The sequence below is a fragment of the Rattus norvegicus genome, chromosome 7, assembly GCF_021556685.1.
Source record: "Rattus norvegicus strain SHRSP/BbbUtx chromosome 7, alternate assembly SHRSP_T2T, whole genome shotgun sequence".
NCBI lineage: Eukaryota > Metazoa > Chordata > Mammalia > Rodentia > Muridae > Rattus > Rattus norvegicus.
The window spans coordinates 142,923,302-142,951,256 of record NC_141540.1 but is presented as its reverse complement, the minus strand read 5'-3'; the positions used below and the strand labels follow the sequence as shown (position 1 = coordinate 142,951,256).

Sequence of the window (27,955 nt, the reverse complement as noted above, 5' to 3'; positions counted from 1 at the left end):
AGTCCCCCACCCCAGGGTGTGTCACTTCCTCCTCTGCAGCCTCTAGATCTGTACACAAAGGCTGCTGCTACTGCCACCAGCAGAGGAAGGGCTGCTCCGCCAGCACCTGTGAGTACCATCAGGGCAGCAGCCCACCCTCCTCCTCCCTACTTGTTCCCTACCTCTCTGGAAGAAAGCTGTGATCTGGGCTCTCCAGTGCCCTGTCTAGTCTTGAGAAAGGCTCTGAACCCCTTTTTGCACTCCCGTGGTCCCTGTTATTCCTTTCTCTGCTATCACAGCCTCCTGCTCCTCATCCACTGTTTCTCCAGGGGAGCCAGAGGGAGGGAAGGAAATCATGATGCTATACATAAGTGTTTTCTGTGAGCCAAGGCTTACCCCAGCCAACATGGGCTTTCTCCCTGTCTGTCCCTGGCTGCTCCTTGCAGCTTGGTGCCTTTTGCACAGTCCAGAATCCTTCCCATTTGGTATTTTAGCCACAGACCTCTCATTCCTGGCCTACTGAGGCTTGAATTACACATGTGCACACTCACACACACTCACACACATGCATGCGTGCACAGCAGGAGACAGACAGCAAGTGGCAAGATATACATGGATTGCCAAAGAAGGAAGAAGGGGACAGAATTGAGAGGGGTGGGGGAGGCCATGTATGAGTTCAGAGGCCCCCTTAGAAGAGATGGGTGGACTTGATGCCTCTGTCTCTGGAACAGGGTGGAAGTGGAGCCCCATCTATGAGATAAAGTCAAAGCTAAACTTTGTGCTGCAGAGTCTCGAGCCTCCCTGACCACAGCACAGAAAGCACGCAGGTCTGAGGTTTCGGTGAGGCTAAGCCTAGGGTCAGCCTCTCCCTGAGAGCAGAAGCTCTGTAATGTACTACACCCATCTGAGGTCACATGGGGTGGTGAGCAGGATGGGGTGTTCAACGGCTCAGTACCCCACCCTTCCCCACACTCCCTGTAGAGAGCATCAGTTCTTGACCCTGGACCCAGGCTGAGGAGAAGGTGGATGCTTTTTGGTAGACTCTTGTACACTTCTGGTGACCATGGGAATGCCACAGCACAATCCCTAGGGAGCTTATGCTGTGGATGATTAGCAATGCTGCAAACCAATGATGGCTGCTGGGTGCCCCTGCATGTCTTCCAGAAAGTTCCTAGAGAGTCATATGCACATGTGTGAGAACCGCATGTGCTTTCCTGAGTGTCATGATTAGTAACAGTAGGCCATTAGAAACCAGTACATTTTGGAAGCTGGAGAGAGCGTTCAGTGGTTAAGAGCACTCGTTGCCCTCGAAGAGCATCCAGGGTTGACACCCCTGCCCCCCAGCATCCACATATCGCTTAACAACCATCCATAACTCCAGTGGCAAGGGACCTGACGCCTCTTCTGAGCTCTGAGGGTACGAGTGTAGTGCAACGATTTACATACACATCAAGTAAAAGGAGTAAATCCAACAGCAACAACAAAAACCTAAAAGGAAGGGAAGAAACTATTAAGTTTTTATGTGAAGTTGAAGGTGGAAAGGAGGGTTTTTTTTTTTTTTTTTTTTTTGGTTCTTTTTTTTGGAGCTGGGGACCGAACCCAGGGCCTTGCGCTTCCTAGGTAAGCGCTCTACCACTGAGCTAAATCCCCAGCCCCGAAAGGAGGGGTTTTAACATGCTACGCAGACACTGGGCTAGGCAGCCACATTCATCAGACCCCAAATGATTGAATATGACGCTCATCACAATGGGAATTTAAAAGGAAATTCTTGTTTTTTTTTTTTTTTTTGACAGTATCTCTCTATGTAGCCCAGGCTGGCTTAGAACTCCTCAAGTAGACCAGGCTGGCCTTAAACTCACAGAGATCCAACCTACCTCTATCTACAGGTCTAGACCGCTAACGCACACACTTAGCTTTATGTCAGTGCCACATCGTTTTGATTATTTATTTTTGATTAATTCAAACGTCTTTTTTTTTTTTTTTGGTTCTTTTTTTCGGAGCTGGGGACCGAACCCAGGGCCTTGCGCTTCCTAGGTAAGTGCTCTACCACTGAGCTAAATCCCCAGCCCCTCAAACGTCTTTTGAGACATGTAGTCTAGGCTGGCCTTGAACCCCTGTTCTCCTGCCTCCGTCTCCCGGTGCTGGGATAACAGCATGCATTGCCCCATCCAACACCTTTTATTTTTGAACCATCACCCATTCAGTTTTTACTCATTTAAAATTTTTTTTTCCTTCGAGACAGGGTTTCTCTGTGTGGCCCTGGCTGTCCTGGAACTCAATTGGTAGACCAGGCTGGCTTCTGCCTCTCAGGTCTCTGGGGTTAAAGGTGTGTGCCACCACAGCCAGCTGGGCCTGATCAATTTTTAAAATTAACTAACTGGGTTGGGGATTTAGCTCAGCGGTAGAGCGCTTGCCTAGCGAGCGCAAGGCCCTGGGTTTGGTCCCCAGCTCCGGAAAAAAAAAAAAGAAAAAAAATTAACTAACTAATCAATGTTTGTGGTGCAATCTAGGACCTTACGCATAATCACACTTCCCACCACTGAACTCTCAGCTACAGAAAATTTGGCTGGGTATGGCCACTCACACCTGTCATCCTAGTACTTGAAAGGGTAAAGCCATGAGTTCAAGGCCAGCCTGGGCTACACAGTGAGGCTCAGGCCAGCCAGGTCCCTGTCTCCAAAACACCAACACCAAAGCAACAACAGAAAAGCAACCGGAGGGTTTACTTAGTGAGCAAATATGCCTGCAGATGACAAGCTTGCTGCCCTGTCCCACAAGTTGTCCTCTGACCTCCACAAACACGCTATAACATGCTGTGCTCTGTGCATGCTCTCTGCTACCAAGGAGAATAACATGCAAAACAAAACTAAGCTAAATGCACCACGCTGGAGATATAGCAGATATAATGTATCAGGCTCAGTGACTAAGAGGCTCTTCTCAAGGACTTGGGTTCGGTTTCCATGACAGCTTACAACCATCTATAACTTCTGCTCCAGGGATCGGATGCTCTCTTCTGCCCTCCAAGGGTACCAGCCACACACGTGGTGCACAGACACAATAATAAAATAAAATATAAATCCCAACATCAAAGGGGGATTTCTTCTTAGGCATCCTTCCTCTGGCTACTGCGTTCCCTGTGTGAAGCCACCTTTCCCTGAGCACACACGTCCCCATCTCTACTCCTCGCCTCTCTTCCGCTCTTCTAGACTTGAAGGCTGCCGAATAAAGTTTACTCAATTCCTTCACTTAACAGATATGGAGACTGAGGCGGGGGAAGTGGAGAGGCAGGCAGTGCTAGGTGTGCTACGGAACCATTGAGGGATCTAGGTGGGATAGAATCTGGTGCTGCCTGAACTGTGGCTTGGAAAAGATTGGGGTGCAGATGTTTCTGTTCCAGACTGTCCCACCCTTTTTCCTTCCTGCCTTCTTTTTGTTTTTGAGAGAGATCTCATTGTATAACCATAACCCTGCCTTGCCTGTAGCTCACTGCGAACACCAGGCTGGCCTCAAAAATCACAGAGATCTATCTGTCTCTGCCTCCCACATGTACCACTGGATTTAAAAAAAAGTATGTGGGGTTTGGGGATTTAGCTCAATGGTAGAGTGCTTGCCTAGCAAGCACAAGGCCCTGGGTTCGGTCCTCAGTTCCAACAACAACAACAACAACAAAAAGTATGCATATGCAGGTGTACCTGTGTGGATATGTGCATATGGATTCAGATGCCCATGGAGAGTGAGTTACAGGCAGTGGTGAGATGCCTGAAGCAGGCTGGGAATAGAATTCAGGTTTTCCAGAAAACAGTGTGTGGTTTTCCACCCCCTTAGATTTTATTGATTTTTATTTTGTGAATATGAGTGCTTCTTACTGTATGTACATCTATGTACCACATGCATGACTTGGAGGCTGAAGAGTATGTTGGATCCTCTGGAACTAGAGATACAGAAAGTTGTGAGCTGGCATACCATGTGGGTGCTGCGAATGGAACCCAGGATGGAAGGGCTTTTTTTTTTTTTAAGATTTTATTATTTTATGTATGTGAATACACTGTGGCTGTCTTCATGCACACCAGAAGAGGGCATCGGATCCCATTACAGATGGTTGTGAGCCACCATGTGATTGCTGGGAATTGAACTCAGGCCCTCTGGAAGAGCAGCCAGTGCTCTTAACCACTGAGCCATCTCCACAGCTCACAGACCCTTCCTTAAGCTACTCTGTCCACCCTGGGTACCTGAAGCCTATACAAAGGCTGATAGGTTTCTGAGACCCCTCCCTTGCTCTGGCATCTGTCCCTTCCCACCATTTTGGAAAAGCTGCTGAATCCATAGAGGGATGTGAAACTGAGGAGAGATCCCGAGCTGGGGTAAGGTGTGGCTTGGCAACCACAAGCTAAGTTTAGAGGACCAGAGCTTGGGCCCTCCCTGAGGACCCATGTGTCTGTCTTTATATTCCATTACAGGCCATGGTGGATTCATCAACTGTTCTCATTTTTCTGCTCGTTCTGGGCGGAGGTCAGAGTGAGTTAGATACCAAGATTACGTCCTCAGGGGAGACCACAGAATGGGAGGATCCTGACCTGTCTCCACAGGGATCCTGCCAGCCAGCTCCTTCCTGCCAGAAGTGTATACTCTCACACCCCAGCTGTGCATGGTGCAAGCAACTGGTAAACATGGGTCTGCGGCCCCTGAACACATGGGGTGCGTGTTGGGTGGGCATATTTGTGCTTTTTCTGGGTATACTCTTCAGTCTCACGTGTGGCTGAATTTGGACAGACAGGATTCCGACGTGTGACTCATATGCACATAAGTTTCTGTGCATACGTGGACGGAACCCGTGACCCATGAGCTCAGAGGAAGATGTCCTTGTGGGAGTTCATGCTTCTGCATGTGAGAAAGTGGCCTGGCCAGTTAAATTCTGTGACAATATGGAACAGAAAAATATCTCTTATGAATTGAGAGGCTTGGAATTCAAGAGCAAAATACTGGCCCGTTTGGTTCTCTCTGGACGATTTTTCCTGGCTTAGAGATGGGCCACCTTCTTGTTATATTATTACATGGGAATTGGGGTTTGGGGAGAGGGTCCCTTTGCTGTGGATTCTTTTAAAATGATATTTATTTTTATGTGAACGTGTGTTAGTATGTGGATGTGCACCCCATGTCTGCAGGCATCTGTCAAGGACAAAAAAAGGGCATTGGATCCCTTAGAAGTGGAGTTACCATGTAAACCACCATTCGGGTGCTGGGAACTGAACTTGTGTTTCTCTGGAAGAGCAGTGAGTGAGGTTAACCACTGAGCCACCTCTCCAGCCCTTCCTGTCGCATCTGAAGAGGGCACATCCCATCGTGAGGGTCTCACCCTTAGGACTTCACCTAAACCCAACCATTGCCCAAAGGCCTCACTTCACATACCATCACAACGAGAGTTAAACATTAAACCCAGGTGGGGAATTGTGGCACATGCCTTTTTTTTTTTTTTCTTCTTTTTGGAGCTGGGGACCGAACCCAGGGCCTTGCGCTTCCTAGGCAAGCGCTCTACCACTGAGCTAAATCCCCAACCCCGGCACATGCCTTTAATTCAAGCACTTGGGTGGCAGAGGAAGCAGGTCTCTGTGAGTCCGAAGCCAGCCTGGTCTACAACACAGATTCCAGGACAGACAGAGCTACATATTGAGGTTCTGTCTCAGACAGTAGATAGATGGATAGATGATAGATAGATAGATAGATAGATAGATAGATAGATGGATGGACAGACAGATGGAGGGACAGACAGACAGAGGGACAGACAGATAACCACAGAGAATTTGGAAGAAGAATCCAGTCCATAGCAGAATGTACATGATGGGGCTTCTGAGTCTGTCTCAGGTATGAATGTGTGGATCACTATTTCCCAGCATGCAACTTGGAGAAGGAAGTAAATGAAGGCTTCCAAAAGCCTGTGGACTTAGGTGAGATTGGTGGGAGGAGGCCAGTGGGAAGCCCTGGGGTACCTGAGGGACAAAGGATGCTGCGGAGTGTGTAATCCTTGCTGGTCAAAAAAATGCTGTTCTTGATGGATGCCTTAAAGAGGAAGTGCTCCAAGAAGAGCTTCAGCAGCAGTCTCTCACAGGAAGATGGAGACTTAGATCAGTGCAGACTTGGTAAGTAAGATATAGGGCACACTGACAGGCAGCCATATTTACAACTGCCTAAAGGGACCACGAAACCATTGATAGTGAAACTGGAAGATAGACTCTGTAGGCAGGGAGGTAAAGGTTCTAGACAGTGGCTAGAGAGATAAGACTCTGGGGACAGCCTCTGATCTGTGTCTACCTCTTCCGTTCCCTAGGGGCTGGCACCAATGCCCACCGAGAAGCCACCTAACCATTTCCTTCCCCTGTGGCTTGTCAGTCAGTGTAGGGTACCAGACGTAGTGAGTGTGTGTGTGTGTGTGTGTGTGTGTGTGTGTGTGTACGCGCGCGCGTGTGCGCGGACGTGTCTGTCTTTATCATCCTCCTTCCCAGAAACTGGTGTGATTGACCGACCCCCTTCCTATTTTAATCTGGTCATGCAGGGGAAGTTGGACTACGGGGTGGTTTTTCTGTATCCTTGAGGTCCCAGAGATCTCAACCGGAAGTCTGTGGCTCTAGTGAGAAAGGATAGGTGGGAGGCTGTGGGGAAAGGGGAATTGAGATCAGGAAAAGGGCGAGGGACTGCTACAGGAAGTTGGGTGCTGATGAAGAAGAAAGGACTATAGGTTTTCCAAGTAGCTGTGGAGAACGTGAACTGTGAAAATAATCAGGGCTCTGGAAAGCTGGTTGAGAACAGAGCGGGATGTGTAGGTGATTGCAGGCGGTGGGGTTTGCAGGATGGTGTTGGTAGTCGGGTTGAGAACCGTGGGAGCTGGGGTTCAGTGTGCCTCCTCTTGGTGTACAGAACTTCACTGCCTCGGGGGAGGCAGAGGCGAGGCGCTGCGCGCGGCGTGAGGAGCTACTGGCCCGTGGGTGCCCCGAGCAGGAGCTGGAGGAGCCGAGAGGCCACCAGGAGGTGCTGCAGGACAGGCCACTCAGCCAGGGAGACCGCGGCGAGGGGGCCACCCAGCTGGCCCCGCAGCGGATCCGCGTCACGTTGCGACCAGGTGAGTCTTGGGCGGCACAGGGTGCAAGTCTGTGCTGGCCTCGAATGCATTGGGCTGCAGAATCGAGCCTCCCTTTCTCTATCAGGGGAGCCCCAGAAATTCCGGGTCCGCTTCCTCCGAGCTGCGGGATATCCCGTGGACCTGTACTACCTTATGGACCTGAGCTATTCAATGAAGGACGACTTGGAACGTGTGCGACAGCTCGGGCAAGCCCTGCTGCTCCGGCTGCGGGAGGTCACCCATTCTGTGCGCATAGGTGAGCATGTGCTACCCAGACCCTGCCAGCCCTTGTCACTACCTTTAGCTTCCACCACCGCCTTAGAATCTCCCAGTATTTAACAGACTCGACTATTGGATCTTGACATCTCTCCCAAGAGATACTCATCTAGGTCTAAGCTCGAGGGCCTTTAGGATTGACCGTTGGAGGATCCCATGCTGTACACAAAGGCCAGCTGAGGCGCAGAATCTAAGAGACTGTTCACACAGACAGCCGCCCACCCGGACACTGCCCTTATGCTACCTACCATCTCAACACAGTGTTTCTGGATAATCTAGATGCGACGTTCCTGTTCCTCATTCTGTAATGATTTTTCCCCACATGGTTCAAAGGCGCCCCCTTGCCAGGTGGTGGTGATGCACACCTTTAATCCCAGCATTCAGGAGGCAGAGGCAGACAGAGCTCTGAGTTTGAGCACAGCTTGGTCTACAGAGCCACTTCCAGGACAGGCGACATAGAGAGACCTTGAATCAAAATAAACAAGCCCCCTCCAAAGCACCTGCTCTGTGACACCTGCTGCTTCTACATTCTTTTCTTCCTTCCTTCCTTCCTTTCTTTCTTTCTTTCTTTCTTTCTTTCTTTCTTTTTAAAGATCTATTCATTTATTATATATAAGTACACTGTAGCTGTCTTCAGACACACCAGGAGAGGGCATCGGATCCCATTACAGATGGTTGTGAGCCACCATGTGGTTGTTGGGAATTGAACTCAGGACCTCTGGAAGAGCAGTCGGGTGCTCTTAACCGCTGAGCCATCTCTCCAGCCCTCTTCCTTTCTTTCTTTCTGCAACATTTTCAGCCTTTTATTTATTTTTTAATTGGATTTTTAAAAAATTATTTATTATATATAAGTACACTGTAGCTGTCTTCAGACACAGCAGAAGAGGGCATCAGATCTCATTACAGATGGTTGTGAGCCACCATGTGGTTGCTGGGAATTGAACTCAGGACCTTTGGAAGAGCAGACAGTGCTCTTAACTGCTGAGCCATCTCTCCAGCCCTTAATTGGATTTCTTTTTTTTTCCGGGGCTGGGGACCGAACCCAGGACCTTGTGCTTCCTAGGCAAGCGCTCTACCACTGAGCCAAATCCCCAACCCCCTTAATTGGATTTTTAAACTTACATTTCAAATGTTATTTCCTTTCCCGGTTTCCCGTCCATAAACCCCTATTCCATTCCCCTCCCTCTTCTTCTATGAGGGTGTTCCCCCACTCAACCACCCACCCCTTCCCACCTCCCTGCCCTGACATTCCCCTACACTGGGGGTGGGGTGGGGTCCAGCCTTGGCAGGACCAAGGGCTTGTCCTCCCATTAGTGCCCTATAAGGCCATCCTCTGCTACATGTGCAGCTGGAGCCGTGAGTCTGTCCTCGTGTACTCTTTGGATGGTGGTTTAGTCCCTGAGAGCTCTGGTTGGTTGGCATTGTTCTTTTTTTTTCTTTTTTAAGATTTATTTATTATATATAAGTATACTGTAGCTGTCTTCAGACACACCAGAAGAGGACATCAGATCCCACTACAGATGGTTGTGAGCCACCATGTGGTTGCTGGGAATTGAACTCAGGACCTCTGGAAGAACAGTCGGTGCTCTTAACCACTGAGCCATCTCTCCAGCCTGGCATTGTTGTTCTTATGGGGATTCAAGCTTTTTCAGCTCCTTCAATCCTTTCTCTAATGCTTCTACATTCTTTTTTTTTTTTTTTTTTTGGTTCTTTTTTTTGGAGCTGGGGACCGAACCCAGGGCCTTGCGCTTCCTAGGCAAGCGCTCTACCACTGAGCTAAATCCCCAACCCATGCTTCTACATTCTTGACCCTGGTAGCCTCAACCTCTAGGAAGCCTGGCTGCTGCTGTTGGGTCCTCCTCTTCATCTCCCCCATTCTCATGTTCTTGAGCCACATTTTCGTCCTCGCCGGTACCAGGTCCCTGTCATCTAGGTGTAACCTCCTGTCTGAGTGTTTAGCAGGGACTCTTACATCCTATCGACACCCTGTGACCTCTGGCATGGCCTCATTGCTTTCTGCTTGCAGGTTTTGGCTCCTTTGTGGACAAAACGGTGCTACCCTTTGTAAGCACAGTGCCCTCCAAGCTTAACCACCCATGCCCCAGCCGGTTGGAGCGCTGTCAGGCACCCTTCAGCTATCACCACGTGTTGCCCCTCACCAGGGATGCTCAAGCCTTCGAGAGAGAGGTGGGACGCCAGAACGTCTCTGGCAACCTGGACTCACCCGAAGGAGGCTTTGATGCCATTTTGCAGGCTGCTCTTTGCCAGGTGAGATGGGGTTAGGATCGGACCCCAGGAGCTGTCTGGGGCTAAGACTGGCTGTGACAGGTATGAGGTCCATCCATATCACCTCACTGAGGTGTGCGTGCTTACCCTAACAGTTATCTGGTAAGGTTATGCTATCCTGAAGAAGAGGCACCTTTCCTAGAGCTTGGAGCAGAGAATTAGAGATGGGAAGGGGGGACAGACAAACCAACTTAGAACCATCCTTCCGATTTCTTCGACTGGGGTGGCTCAAATGCCACGGCCAGGTATACAGGCTGCCCCCTTACCCCTCAGGAGCAGATTGGCTGGAGAAATGTGTCCCGGCTTCTGGTGTTCACTTCAGACGATACGTTCCACACAGCTGGGGATGGGAAACTGGGTGGCATTTTCATGCCCAGCGATGGGCGGTGCCACCTGGACAGCAACGGTGTCTACACTAACAGCGCAGAGTTTGTGAGTCCTCTTTCCCTCCTCCATCTGAGCCTCAGCTCTTCTTTCTGGACTCTTTGGCTCTCATGATTCTCACCGGATAGCATCCCGTGACACTGCCGCACTGCCGTCTTTCGGGGTCTCTCCTGCTAGTGGGATTCTGGGTCCTGGCTTTCTTTGTTCAATCTGAGCTTACTTGGCACACTGGAGGGAGACCAGCAACAGTCGCCTGTTCCTTCCTTGCCTCAGGACTATCCCTCTGTGGGCCAAGTAGCCCAGGCTCTCACAGCAGCGAATATCCAACCTATCTTTGCTGTCACCGGCGCAACACTGCCCGTGTATCAGGTGAGAGTTCTCTGAGGAAAGGCCTCCTGTTCCCCTCATTTCTTAGCCCCTGACTCCTCCCACACAACTCTTTCAGACCGCCCCCACCCCGCCCCCCTCCCGCAGGAGCGGGCCCCCCCCCCCCCCAGCTGGGGACCGAACCCAGGGCCTTGCGCTTGCTAGGCAAGCACTCTACCACTGAGCCAAATCCCCAAACGCAGGAGCCCATTCTTTTAAAGCTTTATTCACGTCTCTCTCCCCTCTTCCCAACACAGGAGCTGAGCCAGTTGATTCCCAAGTCTGCTGTCGGGGAGCTCAGCGAAGACTCCAGCAATGTGGTGCAGCTCATCATGGATGCTTACGACGTGAGTGGAGAGTAGGGGGTGGGGGCAGGGCAGGGGAGAGGGAGAAGGGTCCTCCGGGCATAGCTAAGAGGGTATGAGAGAACTTTGGGATCTGCACTTTCGCAGCTCCTACCTATAGTTTGCACATGGCTGACCTTAGCTGTTCGTTTTTTGTTTTTTGTTTTTTTTGCATATGGAAGATTGAACCTAAGGTTTTGTTGTGTTAGGCTATCACTCTGCCGCCGAACTACATTCCTTGCTGAGCCATAAGTCTATCACTTTTTATTAGTGTAAAAAATATGTAAGGAGCGCTGGAGAGAAGGCTCAGCGGTTAAGAGCACTGACTGCCCTTCCAGAGGTCCTGAGTTCAATTCCCAGTGACCACATGGTGGCTCACAACCCTCTGTGATGGGATCTGATGCCCTCTTCTGGTGTGTCTGAAGACAGCTACAGTATACCTAAAATAAAATCTTTTTTTAAAAAAAGGATAAAAACACACATGCAGACAAAACATCCATATACATAAAATAACTTAAACATTTAAAAATGTAATATTTATACATACATATAATGTGTTTGGACCAAATCTACCACCCTGTTCTCTCCTCTACAGTTCACCACTAGACATCTACCATTTCCCCCTCTTGACTTCACATGATCTTTTTCTTTTTTGAGTATCCATGACTCCATTTAGTATTACATGTATATAGACGAGTGTATATGTATGTACACGCATGTGCAAACATGTAGGTTTTTTGTTGTTGTTGTGTTGTTTGGTTGGGTTTTTTTGAGACAGGGTTTTTCCATGTAGCCCAGGCTGTCCCGGAACTCACTGTGTAGCCCAGGCTGGCCTTGAACTCAGCGATCTGCCAGCCTCTGCCTCCTGAGCACTGGGCTCAAAGGTGTGTGTGCCCTTACCACTCGGCTGAAAAAATTCTTGTAATTTGTAATCTATTATTTTGTGTTTGTGTGATTGTGTGCGTATGTGCACGTGAGGTAGGAGTACATGAGTACCACAGTGCATATATAAGTCCAGAGTCAAGTTTGTGGAGTCAGTGCTCCCTTTGGACCGTTATGTTAAGGGTTCTGGGGATCTAACTAATTCGGGCTCTGGGCTGACCTGGCAAGTGTGTTTACTTGCTGAGGTGCCTCGCTGGTCAGAGCCTCGCTGGTCAGAGCCTCGCTTTTTATTTGGAGGCGTCGTGTATGTAGCATTGATCTGATTGATCTACCCATACTCTTGCTTGGACCTCAGATTACCATCCTGTGTCACCGGGTCCTGCACCCCACCTGCTTCATAACTATTATCACCCCCATTTTACTGAGGAAATAGAGACAGGAAGCTAAGCATAAAGAATGGGGGACTTGGGGTTGGGGATTTAGCTCAGCGGTAGAGCACTTGCCTAGCAAGCGCAAGGCCCTGGGTTCGGTCCCCAGCTCCGAAAAAAAGAAAAAAAAAAAAAAGAATGGGGGACTCAGCGCTCACATTACATTTGTAACAAATCAGGGACAGAATTTTATAGAGCTTGAATGCCTCTTGAGCAGGAGGCTCATTTCTGCTCTAGACTGCAGATCTCTTTTTACTTTTCATTTATTTTATTTAAAGACTTATTTATTCATTATGTATAAGTACACTGTTGCTGTCTTCAGACACACCAGAAGAGGGCATCAGATCTCTCTACAGATGGTTGTGAGCCACCATGTGGTTGCTGGGATTTGAACTCAGGACCTCTAGGAGAGCAGTCAGTGCTCTTAACCACTGAGTCATCTCTCTAGCCCCCTTTTTTTATCTTTTTAATTACAGGGTCTCTCTATGTAGCCCTGGCTGTCCTGGAACTCGTTGTGTAAACCAGGCTGGCCTTGAACTCACAGGGTCCCCTCTCCCCCATTCGGGGAGTCAAGGTGCCTAGCACCTTGCCTGGCTGTACTACATTTAATATCAAGGTCCATATTATTATTATTATTATTATTAATTATTATTATTATTATTATTATTATTATTATTATTATTATTATTTTCGGAGCTGGGGACCGAACCCAGGGCCTTGCGCTTCCTAGGCAAGCACTCTACCACTGAGCTAAATCCCCAACCCCCAAGGACCATATTATTATCTGGATGAGGTGTCACATGCCTGTCACTTCACACCTGGGAGGCAGAGACAGAAGGAATTTCCAAGGCCTTCTTGGGCTACTGGAGACCCTGACATAATAAGCAAGAACAATGTGTCCTTGACCTCAGTGAAACGAGTGGAGATACAGAACTAAGTGGTTGCTTGCCCGGCATACCCAAAGCCAATCTCTTGACCGTGGCAGGAAGTCTTGAGACAGTGCTAGCCTTTGCAGAGTAACCACACCGAAACCGTGTCTGCCCGGTGGATCTTACCCACCATGGCTGTGTGTTCTGGTTTGGGTTTGATTGACAAACACACTGACCGCATGGGCTGTCACACCATGGCCCGGGTAGGTCTAGCCCTTAGGTGTTCCAAGATGGTTCTTCTTTCAGAAATGACTTCTAACTGTGCAGAAGGGACCAGGTGTGACTATGAGGGCACGAAGCGGGGTGCGTCGGGGGAGGGGCTTGCTTTCACACGATGACATCCTCGCTCTCTTTCCACAGAACCTGTCATCCACCGTGACTCTTGAACACTCTTCGCTCCCACCTGGAGTCAGCATCTCTTTCGAGTCTCACTGTAGGAGTCCTGAGAAGAGTGAGGGTGAGGCTGGGGACCGTCGGGGACAGTGCAATCATGTCCGAGTCAACCAGATGGTAAGAGCCAGCCAGCTGCAATAGATATGATTTCCCACTTACCTCCACAGAGGAGAAGTGGGCGTGGAAGTGGGAAACAAGCAGAAGAACCCATGGGATCGCCATTGAGGAGGGGTGCACTTTCACTTGTTCTTAGTTTGCTAAGGGCCAGGATTCTGTGTGGTTGGTGGACTCTGTGTGTGTGTGTGTCTGTGTGTGTGTGTGTGTGTGTACATGTGGGTGTGTATAGCTTTGTCTGGTCCTCCTGTCTTCAGTGTGTGAGGATGTGTGTGTGTGTGTGTGTACCAGAGGTGGTGTGTGTACAGGAGTGTGTATGTACATGAGGGCGTGTGTGTGCACAGCTTTGTCTGGTCTTCCTGTCTTCAGGTGGATTTCTGGGTCACTCTTCAAGCCTCTCACTGCCTCCCAGAAGCCCATGTCCTACGGCTCTGGGCCCTTGGCTTCTCAGAGGAGTTAACTGTGGAGCTGCACACACTGTGTGACTGCAATTGTAGTGATGCCCAGCCTCGCGCTCCTTACTGCAGCGATGGACAGGGGGACCTTCAATGCGGGATATGCAGGTGAGGGTTTTATAGACTCCTTTAGCTCCCAGCAAGTGGCTATCACCTTTATTTCTCCTTTGCTTTCTGTTCACCTGGAGTCACCTAGATATCCCAGGACTCTACCTGAATGTCATACCCCGAAGCTTCCCATAGATGCTAAGGCTTTCACTTTCACTTTGACCTGAGTCCCCTGCCCCCTTGACCCTTGGTACACTTCTATATCAGTTTGTTTCAGCTGCTCTGTATCCTCCCCCCCCCTTTTTTTTTTCTTTTTTTCGGAGCGGGGGACCGAACCCAGGGCCTTGCGGTTGCTAGGCAAGCGCTCTACCACTGAGCTAAATCCCCAACCCCGTATCCTCCCCTTTTTAAAAAAAGATTATTTAAAAAAAAAAAGATTATTTATTTATTTTACACTGTCACTGTCTTCAGACACACCAGAAGAGGGCATCAGATCCCATTACAGATGGTTGTGGGCCACCATGTGGTTGCTGGGAATTGAACTCAGGACCTCTGGATGAGCAGTCAGTGCTCTTAACTGCTGAGCCATCTCTCTAGCCCTGTCTCCTTCCTTGAGAACATGGCCTTAGTGCAATGGTTCTCAATCTTCCTAACACTACAACCCTTTAATAGAGTTCATAAAATTATTTTTCACTTCGTAACTATAATTTTGCTACTGTTATGAACTGTAAATATCTGTGCTTTCCCATGGTCTTAGGAGACCCCTATGAAAGGGCCATTTGACTCCCAAAGGGTTGCAACCCACAGGTCAAAAACTGCTGACCTAGGATATTTTAAGAGACAGATCAGAGAAGATTGAACTCTGACCCACCTCTCTGCTTTCCCCTCCCAGCTGTGCCCCTGGCCGCCTTGGTCAGCTGTGTGAATGCTCTGAGGCTGACCTGTCCTCCCCAGATTTGGAATCTGGTTGCCGGGCCCCCAATGGGACAGGGCCCCTGTGCAGCGGGAAGGGTCGATGCCAATGTGGACGCTGCAGTTGCAGTGGACAGAGCTCTGGGCGTCTGTGCGAGTGTGATGATGCCAGCTGTGAGCGACACGAGGGCATCCTCTGTGGAGGTACCTAGAGCCTTTGGGATGAGGGGGAGGAGGAAGGGGGAGGAGGGAAAGGAGGGAGGGGGAGGAGGAGGAGGAAGGAGGGGGTAGGGGAGGAAATGAGGGAGGGGAAGAAGTGGAGGGGAAGGAGGGGGGAGGAGGGGGAAAGGAAAGAAAGGAGGGAGGGGAGGAGGGGGAAAGGAAAGAAAGGAGGGAGGGGAGGAGGGGGAAAGGAAAGAAAGGAGGGAGGGGGAAGAGATGGAGGGGAAGAGGGGTAGAGGGGGAAGAGGGGGGAGGGAGGGGGAGGAGGGCTTTCTAGGGTACTTATGACTCTGAGAGTAAACTTCAAAGACTGTAGTATATGAGTCAGAGGATGTGTCTGGCACAGTTAGCACAGACTGTGGAAGTATGCTGTGCTAATTGTGTGTGAGAATTGTGGTCACCCTCTGCCTGGCTCTTCTCTAGGCTTTGGCCACTGCCAGTGTGGAGTGTGTCACTGCCATGCCAACCGCACTGGCAGAGCATGTGAGTGCAGTGAGAGTGTGGACAGCTGCGTTAGTCCCGAAGGAGGGCTCTGCAGTGGGCATGGTGACTGCAAATGCAACCGTTGCCAGTGCCTGGATGGCTACTACGGGGCTCTGTGTGACCAGTGCCTAGGCTGCAAGTCACCATGTGAGCAATACAGGTGAGGCCTTTCTTTCATCTCAGGATTTGGGGCAGTGAAGCTTGCTGAGAATTCCTGCCTGCCTGTTCTCCTTGAGGGTGTGTGGTAAGGGCTGGTTGGTAACAGCTGCCCAGATGTGAATCCATTGATTGGCATTCACCGGACAGGGACTGCGCGGAGTGTGGGGCGTTTGGTACGGGTCCCCTGGCAGCCAACTGCAGCGCGGCTTGTGCTGACGTGAATGTGACCTTGGCCTTGGCCCCCAATTTGGATGATGGTTGGTGCAAAGAGAGGACGCTAGACAACCAGCTGTTCTTCTTCCTGGTGGAGAATTCGGCCAGAGGGGTCATACTGAGAGTGAGACCCCAAGAGAGTAAGTGGGCAAAGACACCATGTATATGATAAGTGGAGCCTACCAGGCAGGATCTCAGAATTGGGGATGTAAGATAAGGGCAATGGGTTTGAAACAGCTGCAAACCTAGGGCAGACGCAGAGGGAATGTGACTAAGGCCCGAGGAGGGAGGACAGCCTTCAGCTCTGCTGGGTCCTCGATTTTAATGACAGGGCTGGGGAGGCTGGACACCCTTGGGTAGGGTAACTGTGGATCGGCCTTTATGCCTTGTCTCCATCAGAGGGAGCAGACCACACCCGTGCCATCATACTGGGCTGCGTAGGGGGCATTGTGGCAGTGGGATTAGGGCTGGTCCTGGCTTACCGGCTCTCAGTGGAAGTCTATGACCGCCTTGAGTACAGCCGCTTTGAGAAGGAGAGGCAGCAACTCAACTGGAAGCAGGTGAGGCCAGCTCTAAAGCTTCTCATGCCAAGTCCCCCCCCCCCCAGCACAACCAGGCATTCTAGATTTGGCCTCATGGGGAGAGCCTGAGAGGTGTTCTTACACTGTGCAATGTTTCCTCCACAGGACAGCAATCCTCTCTACAAAAGTGCGGTCACAACTACCGTCAACCCTCGCTTCCAAGGGGGCAACAAACAGTCGCTGTCCCTCCCTCTGACCCAGGAGGCTGACTGACTTAGGATTCTTGTCTTGGAGGACAGAGGGGGCAGTAGGGCAGGGGCAGTGTCTGTTGCAAAGTTTTTTTTCAGACTGGCCTTCAGAGGGCAGCGTAACCACGGCAACAGCCACCCCACGTGAAGGGCTGGTCCTTCCACCATAAAGTTCTGCCTCAGACTTTCGGCCTGTGGCCTGTACTTCACCCCGGGACAAAACCAGAAACAAATAAACAAACAAACAAACAAAAAACCAGACTCTGTAGCCTGGGTCTCTCACCGGAGCCGGTGGCCTTGGATGATGGAGGCACCACCTTTGAAGGGACCCTGCCGAGCAGGCGTCAGACCTGATTCTGTCAGGCTGTTGAGAGCCTTGTATTTTATTATTATTATTTCTAAATAGCGGAAATGGTATGTTTTTTGCCTCTACCTGATGTTTCTCTATGGAAAAAAAGATGTTTTAACAGGGCAGTTGGCCCTGCTGCAAGTTGTAGGGTGGTCGTATTGAGGGAGAAGCAACCCACTGAAACCACTGTGGCCTCTGGAGAAAGCTTCCTCGACAAAGCAAAGTCCTTGAAGAGGACATGGAATGTAGAAAAGCGCCATCCTTTTTATTTAAATATCCTAAATGTGTCACGAAGGAACATACACTGCACTTTAATGGTAAAAAGATACGAGTTTATAACATCTTATAAAAACTACATTAAAAGTGATCTTGTCCATTCGATAGTCCCCTCCCTCATAGCAAAATAAGTATATTTAAAAAAAAAAAAAAAAGAGCAGGACAGGAGGGGAACTGAAGATAAAAGCCCAGGGCCATAGCAGGGGCAGAGGGAACCCGGGGAGAGAGTGGCCACCGCACTCCTCTAACCCTATGTCAAGCCATAAAGTACAATCAGTAGCTAAATGATGACAAGAGGCTGTTGGGGACGGACGGACGGACTGACTGACAGAAAGGGCAGGCACCAGCAAGGGCAGGATGGCAGGGCCTGATGTGGGAGTCCACCCTAGGACTGGTATTACTCTCCCCACCAGCCCCATATCCACATTCTGATGTCTGAGCACCCACCTTCTCCTCATGTCCCTTCCACACACACCTGAGACATCTGTCCAGTGCTAACGGCCCACCCCAGCAGAGGCGGCGTCGGGCCCAGGAACCTTTACGGCTGTCTGCATTCCCTGGGTAGAGATGTGGCTCCTGGGCTGTTGTATTACCTCCACCCCAGAGCCTGTCTGCCCTCACCCACTGCCAACTTCTGAGCTTCTCGAACCTGGCCTTGGCAGTGTGGTTGAGCTGTATGTACACATTCAGTTCTCTCACTTCTCTCAGCCACGGTCTGCAGGGTCTGCTCTGACCCAGTACACACATTCATACATGCAGAGGCACGGGTCACTCTTACAACTTTCAGCACAAACGGATCATCTTCAAGTGGCAGAGAGGGACCCCACTCTCAAAAGCATTTTTTGGAAGGATATCTTTCTCAATGTATCCTCTTTCCCAGAGTTTTATGACAGAAAAATCCCAGCCCAGCAGAACCCTCTAACAGTAAAGGGTCTGTGTGACATGCGCACGGATGCCCAGGGGCCATGTGGTGGATGAAGGTCTGAGGTACAGGTCCTAGAGCATGTCAGAGGGACAGCAGACAGCTAGGACACACGGCAGTGCATGTTCCTCAGACCTCCTCTCAAGTGCTACCAGAGGAGAGCTGAAGGGTGAGACACCCTCCCTTCTTCCGTTTAGTACCTCTGCCCTGAAGTTGTGGCAGACCATCCCCCCCAAAATTGGAAAAGACCTTAGGATAGGTTGCTGCCTGGCTTTCATTTGCAAGTCAAGAACTTCTTCCTGGAGGCCGCCATCTCAGAGTCCTACCCACAGCTGCAGCTGCAGCTGTGCACTCAGGTGTAACCCAGTGATTACACCTGAAGTAGGCCTCGGGGCGGGTAGCGCTCAACAAAATCCCAACATCTCCCTTGAGAATCCTCTCTTTAGCAGGAAGAGTGTTATTTCACTTTAGGAAATACATGTTCAGAAGCCCTGGCTTAGAAACACTATGGCCAGTACACTGTTAAATCAACCTAACAACAACCGGAAAAGCCTCGACACCCTTCTGGAACAAGCCCCTCTGTTCCCTTGTTCTCAGCGAGCTCTGGGAGGCAGACGTCCTTCAAGTCTGTCTGTCCTCTAAGTTGGTGGCCGAATAAATTTCGGTCAATAACTCTCATCCCTTCCAAGCAAAGAAACACAAGCACTCACAAATCAGACATACAAACAAATCCAATCACTATTCCAGGGGAAGACAAGATGGACAGGGTGTTGGAACAGAGTTAAGGTCAAGAACAAAACAGACATTAGGTGTCTTCCTGCAATCCTCCCTCCCTCTGTAGCATCCTCGCCCACCACTCTGTAGGGATGCCTATCAAGGAGGGAGCCAAGGTCGGTTCTTTGAGACTGAAGACCAGACCAGACCTCCATCTCCTCTACTTGAACAGGCGGAGGACTCCAGCAGGGAGAGGGCTCTATCACGCACGTCAGTCAGGACTGTCACAATCTTTGTTCTCACAGTTGTTAGCAAAACTTTGGACTATCCTTGTTCTAAGAGGGCACAAAGGACAGCCCACTCAGACATCACAACTCCCTGCTCAACTCCGCCTGGGTTCTGGAGTCAAGGACAAGCGAGGTAGCCACAAACCACAACCAAGACCGACTGCCCAGAGAGGGCTGCATGGGCCACCCCACCCAAGTTTCCTCCACAAGGCACTTGAGCTGACCCCATCAGGCCCCAGGGCTGCACAAACCATGGGAACGCCTGTGGCACAACACCACTCTTCTTGAGGAGATAAAAAAAGGTATGCCCACTCTTCTTGTCCAGCCCACGTCTGTCCTTCCTAGTTTCTCCTTTTGTCCTCACAGTGTATAAGAAGTCCAAGGAAGCTCAGCTGCCAGCCCCCGCCCTGCCTGCTTTCAAAGAGGAAGTACTGTGCAGGGCTGTGGAACACTGAGGGACTACAGTAACAGGAACGGCCAGATCAGCACAGTCCTCCCTGTGCTTCAGGACTTTACCCCTCCACATTACCTGTGTCTCCAGTTTACCTGCTGAAACTGCTTTTGGATAAACAAAAACAAGAGCAGAACAAACGAATACCCCTCCCCAGTCCTTTCCATTTTAGCTGCCAGTTCCAGTCCTAGGTTGTGGGAACACTTCAGTCTTGGTCCTGCACCTGAGTCCCCACCTCACCTCGGCTGAGGTTCAGGGACCAGCTCCCTTGCCCAGGAATGCTGCAGGTGTCCCCGGGACACTCATAGTCCCAGACTAGTTACAGAGCTGAGGCTCTGGAGCCGATGTCCTTAGATGCTCTTCTGCTCGCCAGGGGCCAGTCCTCTAGAAAGGGGACAGGTCCAGAGGGAGTGGTGGTGGGACGTCAGAGCACAGGTCATGCTCTTCAGGAGACACTCCTCATCACTCCCACCACCTAGGGCCCCTCCTGCCTATAGAGAAAACTGCCCATCAGAAGTCTTGGACTGGCATCCTTGGCACATCCGTTTGTGTCTGAGTAATCGGTCTGTCCGAGAAAAACACTGTGAAGAGAGAAGAGGGGGACTAAGTCACTAAGAGAAGCTCAGAGGCATACGCTGTGTTCTTATTACCTTTGCAGCTGCAGAGCAGAAGCTGTGAACAGAAAAGCTCATTTTGCTGGGCTTTGTGACAAATGTCTGCAATCCCAGAACTCAGGAGGCAGAGATAAAATGCGTGCGTAACTGGGAGTTCAAAGCTAGCCTGGTCTATGTAATGAATTGTAGTACAGCAGCCAGGGATAGTTGAGAGAGAGGGGGGGGGAGACAAGACACATAGACAGACAGAGACACCCTGTCTCAATAAATAAAAAGAACCAAATGCTGGCCTGGCCCCAAGGGGCTGGGATGCAGCTCAGCTGCTGGACTGCTTGGCTGGTACACACGAGGCCCTGGACTTGGACCCCAAACCTAGGACCTGAGCACACCTGAGCACCTGAGGTGGTGCACACCTGGAATCTGAGCTCCTGGGGGCCAAAGGCAGGAAGATCACAAGTTCAAAGTCATCCCTGGCTACAAGGCAAGTTGGAAGCCAGTGTGGACTACTTAAGACCCTATCTCAAAAACGGGAAGCAGGGGAGGATGAAGGGGCGGCTCAGCAGGTCAAGCCACATGTTGCCCAGCCTGATGACCTGGGTTTGATCCCTACAAGCAACATATAGGAAGGAGAGAACAATTTCCAAAAGCTGCCTATGCTCTCCACACTTGTGCTGTACCATGTCTATACAGTAATAAATGTTAGGACAGCATCAACATCATCATCATCACCACAATGTCTACCACCATCATCACCATCATCTGCTGCTGGTGCTGGAGCCACAGGGCCTGGCCTTTGAACACTGGCTGTATCGCTTAGTGATATGACATGGGGCAAATTACCCTGAACCTGTCTGTTCATCTGAGGGAACAGGTTAAAAGCACCCAAAGTGTAGCTGCTTCCTTCATCAAATATCTATTATTTTGCCAGAGTGGAGATCAACCTCAGAAAAGCACTCATCCCCACCAGCCTTTCAGCACATACTTATCCTAAGGCCAGAGGACTATGTGGAAAACTGGAAGGGGGAGACATCCCTCGTGTTTCTGTGAGACTGGTTTTGCTATTTAACTGAGGCTAGCCAAGAACTTGTAATCTTCTTGCTTTGCCTCTGAGTGCTGGGATTACAGCCTGTGCTAGCTACCAAACTCAGCTTCTCCATGGCACTTCGTTCCCTCAGCTTTGGCACCGTGATGAGAGATGCTGGGTTAAGGCCTCACGCTGTCATCAGGGGCAGTAGCAGCTAAAGGCTCAGTGTGGAAGGGTGGGCAGAGCTGCAGGAGAGCCAGTTACCACCGCCTCTCAGCAGCTGTCCTGCCTCCCTCGGTCTCTTCCCTACACTCTCAAATCAGACAGCAGACCCCACTGCAAAGATTACATCTCACCCTCCTAGGTGCAGGAGCACTGAAGTTGGACCAAATCTAACTCCACTCGTATCTGCTGTGTCTCCGGGAAGTTAACCTCCCTCAACTTCCATTTCCCCATTACATGAAATGAGGGTGGCATGGCTACCCTAAGGAGATAATGTGAGATTAGAACACTCCCAGCAGCTGAGCGGTGGTGCACATTGTTACTCCCAGCACATGGGAGGCAGAGGCAGGAGGATCTCTGAGTTTGAGGCCAGCCTTGTCTACAGAGTGAGTTCCAGGACAGCCGGGGCTATACAGAGAAACAGCACCAAAAACCAAAAAAACCAAAAAGAAAAAAAGAAAAACCTACCACCATGTCCTGCACTCTTCTAATTCTATGTCAAGTTTGTTCTCACAGTGCCTGGCATAAAATACTGACATAGTACTCAAGAAATGATATTATCAGGCAGATCTCTGGGAGTCTGAGGCCAGTATGGTCTACAGACAGCTAGAGCTACCTAGTCAGTCTTGGGAAAAAACAAACAAAACACAAAACAAAACAAAACAACCAAAAACCATACCACAAAAAGCAAACCAAACCAAACTTCAAATAAATGACATTATGATGATATCCTAACAAGCATTCCCAATGGTGAACACCGTAAGCCCAGAGATGTGTCTCTTTCTGGGGTGCTGACTGTACTGAGGAGGCCCCTGTCGGCCTGGAAGGGCCTGGCCCTATTTATCCAGAGGGATGGCGGGAGAGCTTACCTGATGACATCGTTCACACTGGTAAGGCTTTTCGCCACTGTGTACCCGCTTGTGGCGTTCAAGATGGTACTTCTGGATGAAACGCATATCACATACGTCACACTCAAACGGTTTCTCACCTGGCCCAGGGGCAAAAAAGAAGTGAGCACCAAGAGAAATTACAGCAGGGACTATACATTCCAGTTGTCGTCCAGACACCTAGTGACCATAAACACGTAAGGGTGCTGGTCTCAGTGACACCAAACACAGAGCCATGCAACCTCCATGCCTAACATTCTCCTGCAAAACAAAGCCAGCGGGAAGACAAGATTCAGATTCCTCTCCCGTCTGAACGCCAGTCTGAATAGAGCAGGGACTCACCAGAGTGAACAAGGACGTGTTGAACACGGCAGACTCACCCGTGTGGATAAGGACGTGCCTCTTGAGGTGATAACTGCTCCGAAAGGCTCCAAAGCAGTGTTCACAAATAAAATTTTTGGGGATCTTTACTTGAAAAGAGCCATTTTGTTCCACTACCACCACCTGGGGGCAACAATCAGGCATGTCACGTGGGTGTCTCTGTCCTCTTCCCAGAGGTGCTTCTACTCTGGGTCCAAGTAGAGCTGCTGGACCGAGAACCTGAGAACCTTTCTGATTCTGTGAAAGGCGGTACTGTCACCTGTCACAGCCCTTGAGCTAAGAGCATCCAAAGGAGGAAGATGGGGTAGATGAACCAGCTGTCTTGCCACAGCCAACAAACACAGTGTGAGCAAGCTGGGGTTCACCACTCTGCTGCACAAGCCACACTTCCCACCTGTACCAAGAATGTCCAGCAAGGGTGGATGGCATTGTGCCTCAGATGCAATCAGGGAAAACTGTAAGTCACGGTCTTAAGGAGATGGCCCCCATTACTAATCTGCATGGGCTTCCCCATTACCTGCCTTTTTAACAGTCTTTTTTGAATGAGAGGCCTCAGCCAAGGTGTCATCATCTTTGCGGTTGCGGGATTTATCACTGTCTTTTCGGTGGCCCTTTGAAGACAAATCAAATCTAGGCTTACAGTCCATCTGGGAATATAAAATGTGAAACCAAATAAAGTCTCTTGATAAACAGTTTGCAAAGGATATAAACCACTGCTTCCTCTCCACACATCTACTTCCTCTTTCCCTCTCCTGGTCTAAGAGTCTGCAGGTACCACAGGGACCTTCCTCAGCTCTCCAGACACCCGCACTCCTTCCTTCTCAGCTGGATCCTAGTTCCCCACTTCCCTAAACAGAAAAATCAAGGCAGAGCCACAGGAGCCACAGCCTAGTGCCTCCAGGCAGGGTTGGGCCACCCGATCCCCGAGCACCACAATGGACTCAAGTGCTGTACCTGACTGGAACACCTCAGCACATCGGGGCTACCTGCCCGCTCGCCATTTTCGGCCTGCTTGCTGGCAATCTGACTCAGCATCATCTTCTTGCTGGCTGCAGTGGGAACCAAACTCACACCTGCTAGGCCTTCACAAGCCAGAAGACTTGCCTAAGTTGAAAGGAGATGAGGTGTCAGGTCTCCTGGCGGGGCAGGGCAGAGACAGGCTGCCATCCTCAACAGACCCACATCTACACCCAGCAACAACTTGCTTCTCTCCAGGGAAAGACTCCCTCACAGCCACGCCTTGCTTCCTCCAAGTCCTTTCTAACTGTCTCACCAGGAGCTACTCCCCCTGTGCACCCCCTTAGGCAACGAATGAAACACTGATGAAGTTAATCATGCAGCATGAACACTTGTGGTTACTGCACCAAACAGCACGTGGGATGACATACGACCTAAGACACTTCCCAGCTTTAACTGTAGGTATGACATCTGTCTGTCTGACCCAATGAGATCGGAGATTCCTAGGGCAATGCCTTCCTTCTGAATTCTTTTATCTTTATTACCTCTGCCTATTTATTTTGTGTGCGCACCCGCAGGCCAGTGTCATGGAGCATGTGGAGGTCTGAGGACCATTCGAGGAGTCAGTTCTCTTCTTCCCGTTGTCAGACTGACAGCAAGCCGCTTCTGATGAAGAACCTTGCTGACCCCTCTGCTGTTTTTGAAATATTTATTACTTTGTCTGTGTGTGTGTGTGTGTGTGTGTGTGTGTGTGTGTGTGTGTGTGTGTGTGTGTGTGTGTGTGCGCGCGTGCTTATGCCACATATGGGCAAGGTGCCCAAGGAGACCAGAAGAGGGCGTCAGATCCTCTGGAGCTGAAGTTAGTTATCTGTGAGGGACTGAGGTGGGTCCTTTGGAAGGGCTGGGCCCCCAACACTGACTGGATTCAAAGCACACTCTGGACAGGTAGGCCTTGTTGGTGCCAACGACATTTGCTCTTGGGCTCTCTCTCACCCTAGATTTTAAATTCCCTAACTGCTGTCAGCCACAGCAAACAAAACCTCCAGGTTCTGGAGTTGAATATATAGTTTCTTTTCACTTTGGCCATTCATTTTATTTTTAGGTTTTTCAAGACAGGGTTTCTCTGTGTAGCTCTGGCTGTCTTGAAAGTCACTCTATAGACCAGGCTGGGCTCAAATTAAAGAGATCCGCCTGCCTCTGCCTCCCGAGTGCTGGAATTAGTATGTGACACCACACTTGGCTCCCTTCAACCCCCTTTAGGTCATTTCTAAGTGTGCACTAAATAAAATTTGGAAAGTTAATTCAATAGAGGTGCTTTGAGATTTCTCTTACTCAAGAAAGTCTCTTAGTCAACAAACACCCGGATTAGTAAAAATATTTTCCTTTGGATGATCAATGTGTCTTGGGAATCTCTTCTTTCACTTCCATGAACTTTGAAGTTAAAAAAAAATCTTAGTTTTGCTGTTTGGACTTTGCAATTCTGGGCAAGCCTCTCCACCTTTGAAGCCTTGCTTCCCTCAACCGTAAAAACCTGTCAGAGTGCCTACCCTCACAGGGCCAAGGAGGACAGGAGAGGGATGTAGAATGCTTAGTGCCAAGCACAAAGTCAATGCCTGGTAGAAGCAACCTCCTCAGAACAGTAAGCACAGCGAATGCCGTGGAGTAAGCTGCAAACAGACAAAGGGAAAGGCCCAGAGGCTGCAGCACTTGGAAGAAAGCCAATCCCACTATAATCAGGCTGCCATCCTGGTGAGACTGGTAGAGGTTTTCCTCAAAGAAAGCTCAGAGAAGCGCACGACTATCCATTCAGAAGACTCTAACTGTCCCTCTGGTCATCTCGTCCTTCCAATCAATCCATCTGCCACCTTCACAATGACAGCTATCTTCTGAACGACATTGCTTTGAGGGGGGGGGAGGTCCCCACTCTCTGGACAGTAACATCTAATTCCTTAGGAAGACACAAAAAACCCTTGGGCCACACTCAGCTGACTTCTCCAGGAAACAACTCCCCACTTTCGTTATCTTCCCTGTCTCTCTGACGCCTCCAGAAAACAAACCCCCTCCTTCATTACCTACCCTGCCTAACGATCCCCCATCTCTAATCCTTTAGCTCCTTAACTACCCACCGACCGCCAGTGGCACCCCATGCCCACACAGTCCCTCTGTCTGAATGCCCTCCTGTTTATCTAGCAAAATCCTGTGCTAACTGCAAGCTTCTCTTCCTTTTTCCCATCCAGGCAGAAGTGCCGGCGTGCAGCAACACCCTTCTAGCGCCGTGAACTCCTTTAATCAACAGACTCGGAGAGTCTCTAGTACCAGCCAGCTATCTCGCAGGGCACCATGAATATAAGAGTAGTAAATAACAGACTGTCTTTCCGTCATCCCCCCTCCCCCCAACTAGCCTGGAAGCTTACTGGGGGACAAGGACAATCTTATTCATCTTTGTACTCCAAGCACAATGCCTTGCATGTAACAGGAGCTCAATAAAATTCCTGTTGGGGAGAAAAAAAACAAATGAAGCATTCACCAGACCATTCACTCCCTTATGCCCGAGTACTTCATGTACCAAGAGTACACCGGGTACAAGGTGCTTTGCCAATGGCCCATCAGCGCCTGTGACGTGGTATATAGCCTACCTCCTTCATTTGACTGGAAGCTCCCTGAAGGCAGGGGCTGTGGCCTGTCTCCTTTCCTTCCTCTAGATCTCCCCCTGGTGCTTAATACAGAGCTCGGCTCACTGGGGATGGCCAATACTGTTGACTAAGGCAGAATTCAAGAGTGACACTGCAAACAGGCTTCCCAGTGAACGGTCTTGAAGGAGGACGCTAGAGCTTTTTACCTGAGCCATGCTGACTCCTCACTTAACGAACCCAAAACAAGTTCAGAAATTCTTTATCCAATTTTCCTTAGGACACTGTTGTTTGAAGAACTGTCACCAAATCACAGTAATGGCTCTCCCTCCTGTTCTTTCAGTTCTGTTGCCATACTGAACTGTCTTGTCTTCCCAAAGAACTTAGCGTCCTCCAAAAGGAAAACAGGTGTCCCAAAAATCCGTAGTCTCTCTCTGACTTCTGCTTCTTGCCGGAAGAAACGAGAGTCTACCAGTCTTGGTTTCCAAGTCGAATTCTCTTGGTGAAGCTCTAGGTCTGGTCCAGAAACCTGAAACCAGAAAGGGAGATGAGGCCCTCAGGTGCAACATCCTCAGGCCATACACCGAGAGAAGCTCTCTCAACTTATTTTGCTGGACGTTCTGAAGCTCGAAAGGAGGACATGAGTCAAGAGCTTTCTTTCTAGGTCAGTAGAAGAAATTGGCCTTCTGGGCCAGAACAAACAGCCAACAGGAGCAAAAGTAAGTTGGGCCTCCTATAGAGAGGATCTGCCAACGGAGTTAGTGCTGGGATTTGCCATCTTAGGAACGGAAGAAGGGGGCGGAGGCCCTTTGGGGCTTTTGTGCGGAGTGGGCCGGCCTGCAAAGCTGGCACTCCACAGACGAGGGCAGAACCGTGGTGGGAGGAAGCTCGGGGGCCTCCGCCGAGCACCGAGGTGGCTGGCAGTGCCCGCACGTGAGCGTCACTCGGAGCTCCCCCGAAGGTGCGTAAATTCACCGCGGAGGTGGGGGGCGGGCGTGTGCGCTCTGCAGGCAGCCGCAGCGCGCGGACCCGGAGCGCAGCGCGGGAGCGCCGAGCCGCGCGCGACCCGCGTGCTCGCGCCCGCGCCTACCCCCCCATCCTCCGGCGAGCCCCCTCTCCCGGCGGGGGGCGGGGCGGCGGCGGCCCTCCCCTCGCGCCCCCTCCCTCCGCCGCGCGCCCCTCCTCCGCCTGGCTCCCCTCCCCCTTCGCGCGCGGCGCCCCACGGCCTGCGAGCTGCTGAGGCGCTGCTGCCCGCTCGTCCGCCCGCTCGACGCTGCCTCCCCGCGGCGCGCGCCTACCTGTCCGGCGCGGTCTCCCGCCGTCTCCTCCGCCGCGCGGCGCCCCCTCCAGGCCCCAGGCGCCCCGTGCCAAGCCCGCGGCCGCCGCTGCTCGCGCCGGGACCGAGGCAAGTTTACAAACACCAACCCGGGGCCCGTTTCCCCGGAAGCACTTCTCCCTCCCCCTCGCCCTCTTTGCCAAGCGGCCACA

General features: G+C 50.6%; 3 protein-coding genes across 24 annotated transcripts in view; 2 read left to right on the top strand and 1 right to left on the bottom strand.

Annotated features, from left to right (window-relative positions):
• The first annotated feature begins 50 nt into the window (after nucleotides 1-50).
• On the top strand, nucleotides 51-17,009 carry Itgb7 (integrin subunit beta 7). Of its 2 annotated transcripts, XM_087555880.1 has the most exons (15): nucleotides 51-108; nucleotides 4,437-4,640; nucleotides 6,889-7,090; nucleotides 7,176-7,346; nucleotides 9,393-9,634; nucleotides 9,926-10,084; nucleotides 10,310-10,405; nucleotides 10,660-10,749; nucleotides 13,346-13,495; nucleotides 13,862-14,055; nucleotides 14,888-15,111; nucleotides 15,553-15,772; nucleotides 15,919-16,124; nucleotides 16,384-16,544; nucleotides 16,671-17,009. In XM_087555880.1, exons 2-15 carry the CDS (start codon nucleotides 4,440-4,442, stop codon nucleotides 16,776-16,778), a joined length of 2,424 nt encoding a protein of 807 aa, XP_087412006.1. In that variant the 5' UTR covers nucleotides 51-108; nucleotides 4,437-4,439; the 3' UTR covers nucleotides 16,779-17,009.
• Nucleotides 17,010-17,346: 337 nt separating this feature from the next.
• On the bottom strand, nucleotides 17,347-27,922 carry Znf740 (zinc finger protein 740). Of its 13 annotated transcripts, none has more exons than XM_087559080.1 (8): nucleotides 27,766-27,922; nucleotides 26,474-26,996; nucleotides 24,383-26,329; nucleotides 23,835-23,984; nucleotides 23,402-23,527; nucleotides 22,880-23,003; nucleotides 22,482-22,600; nucleotides 17,413-20,333 (listed from the first exon to the last, which is right to left on the bottom strand). In XM_087559080.1, exons 4-8 carry the CDS (start codon nucleotides 23,916-23,918, stop codon nucleotides 20,244-20,246), a joined length of 543 nt encoding a protein of 180 aa, XP_087415206.1. In that variant the 5' UTR covers nucleotides 23,919-23,984; nucleotides 24,383-26,329; nucleotides 26,474-26,996; nucleotides 27,766-27,922; the 3' UTR covers nucleotides 17,413-20,243.
• Nucleotides 27,323-27,955, top strand: part of Csad (cysteine sulfinic acid decarboxylase) — a 28,907-nt gene continuing 28,274 nt past the window's right edge. For 5 of the 9 annotated variants that reach the window (XR_015624358.1, XR_015624357.1, XM_087558881.1 and 2 more), the window contains exon 1: nucleotides 27,323-27,428. The gene's annotated coding sequence lies outside the window, so the exon portion shown is untranslated. Of the gene's footprint in view, nucleotides 27,429-27,655; nucleotides 27,873-27,955 lie in introns of those variants that run through there. The other 4 variants (XR_015624361.1, XR_015624359.1, XM_087558879.1 and 1 more) reach the window with 1 other exon arrangement.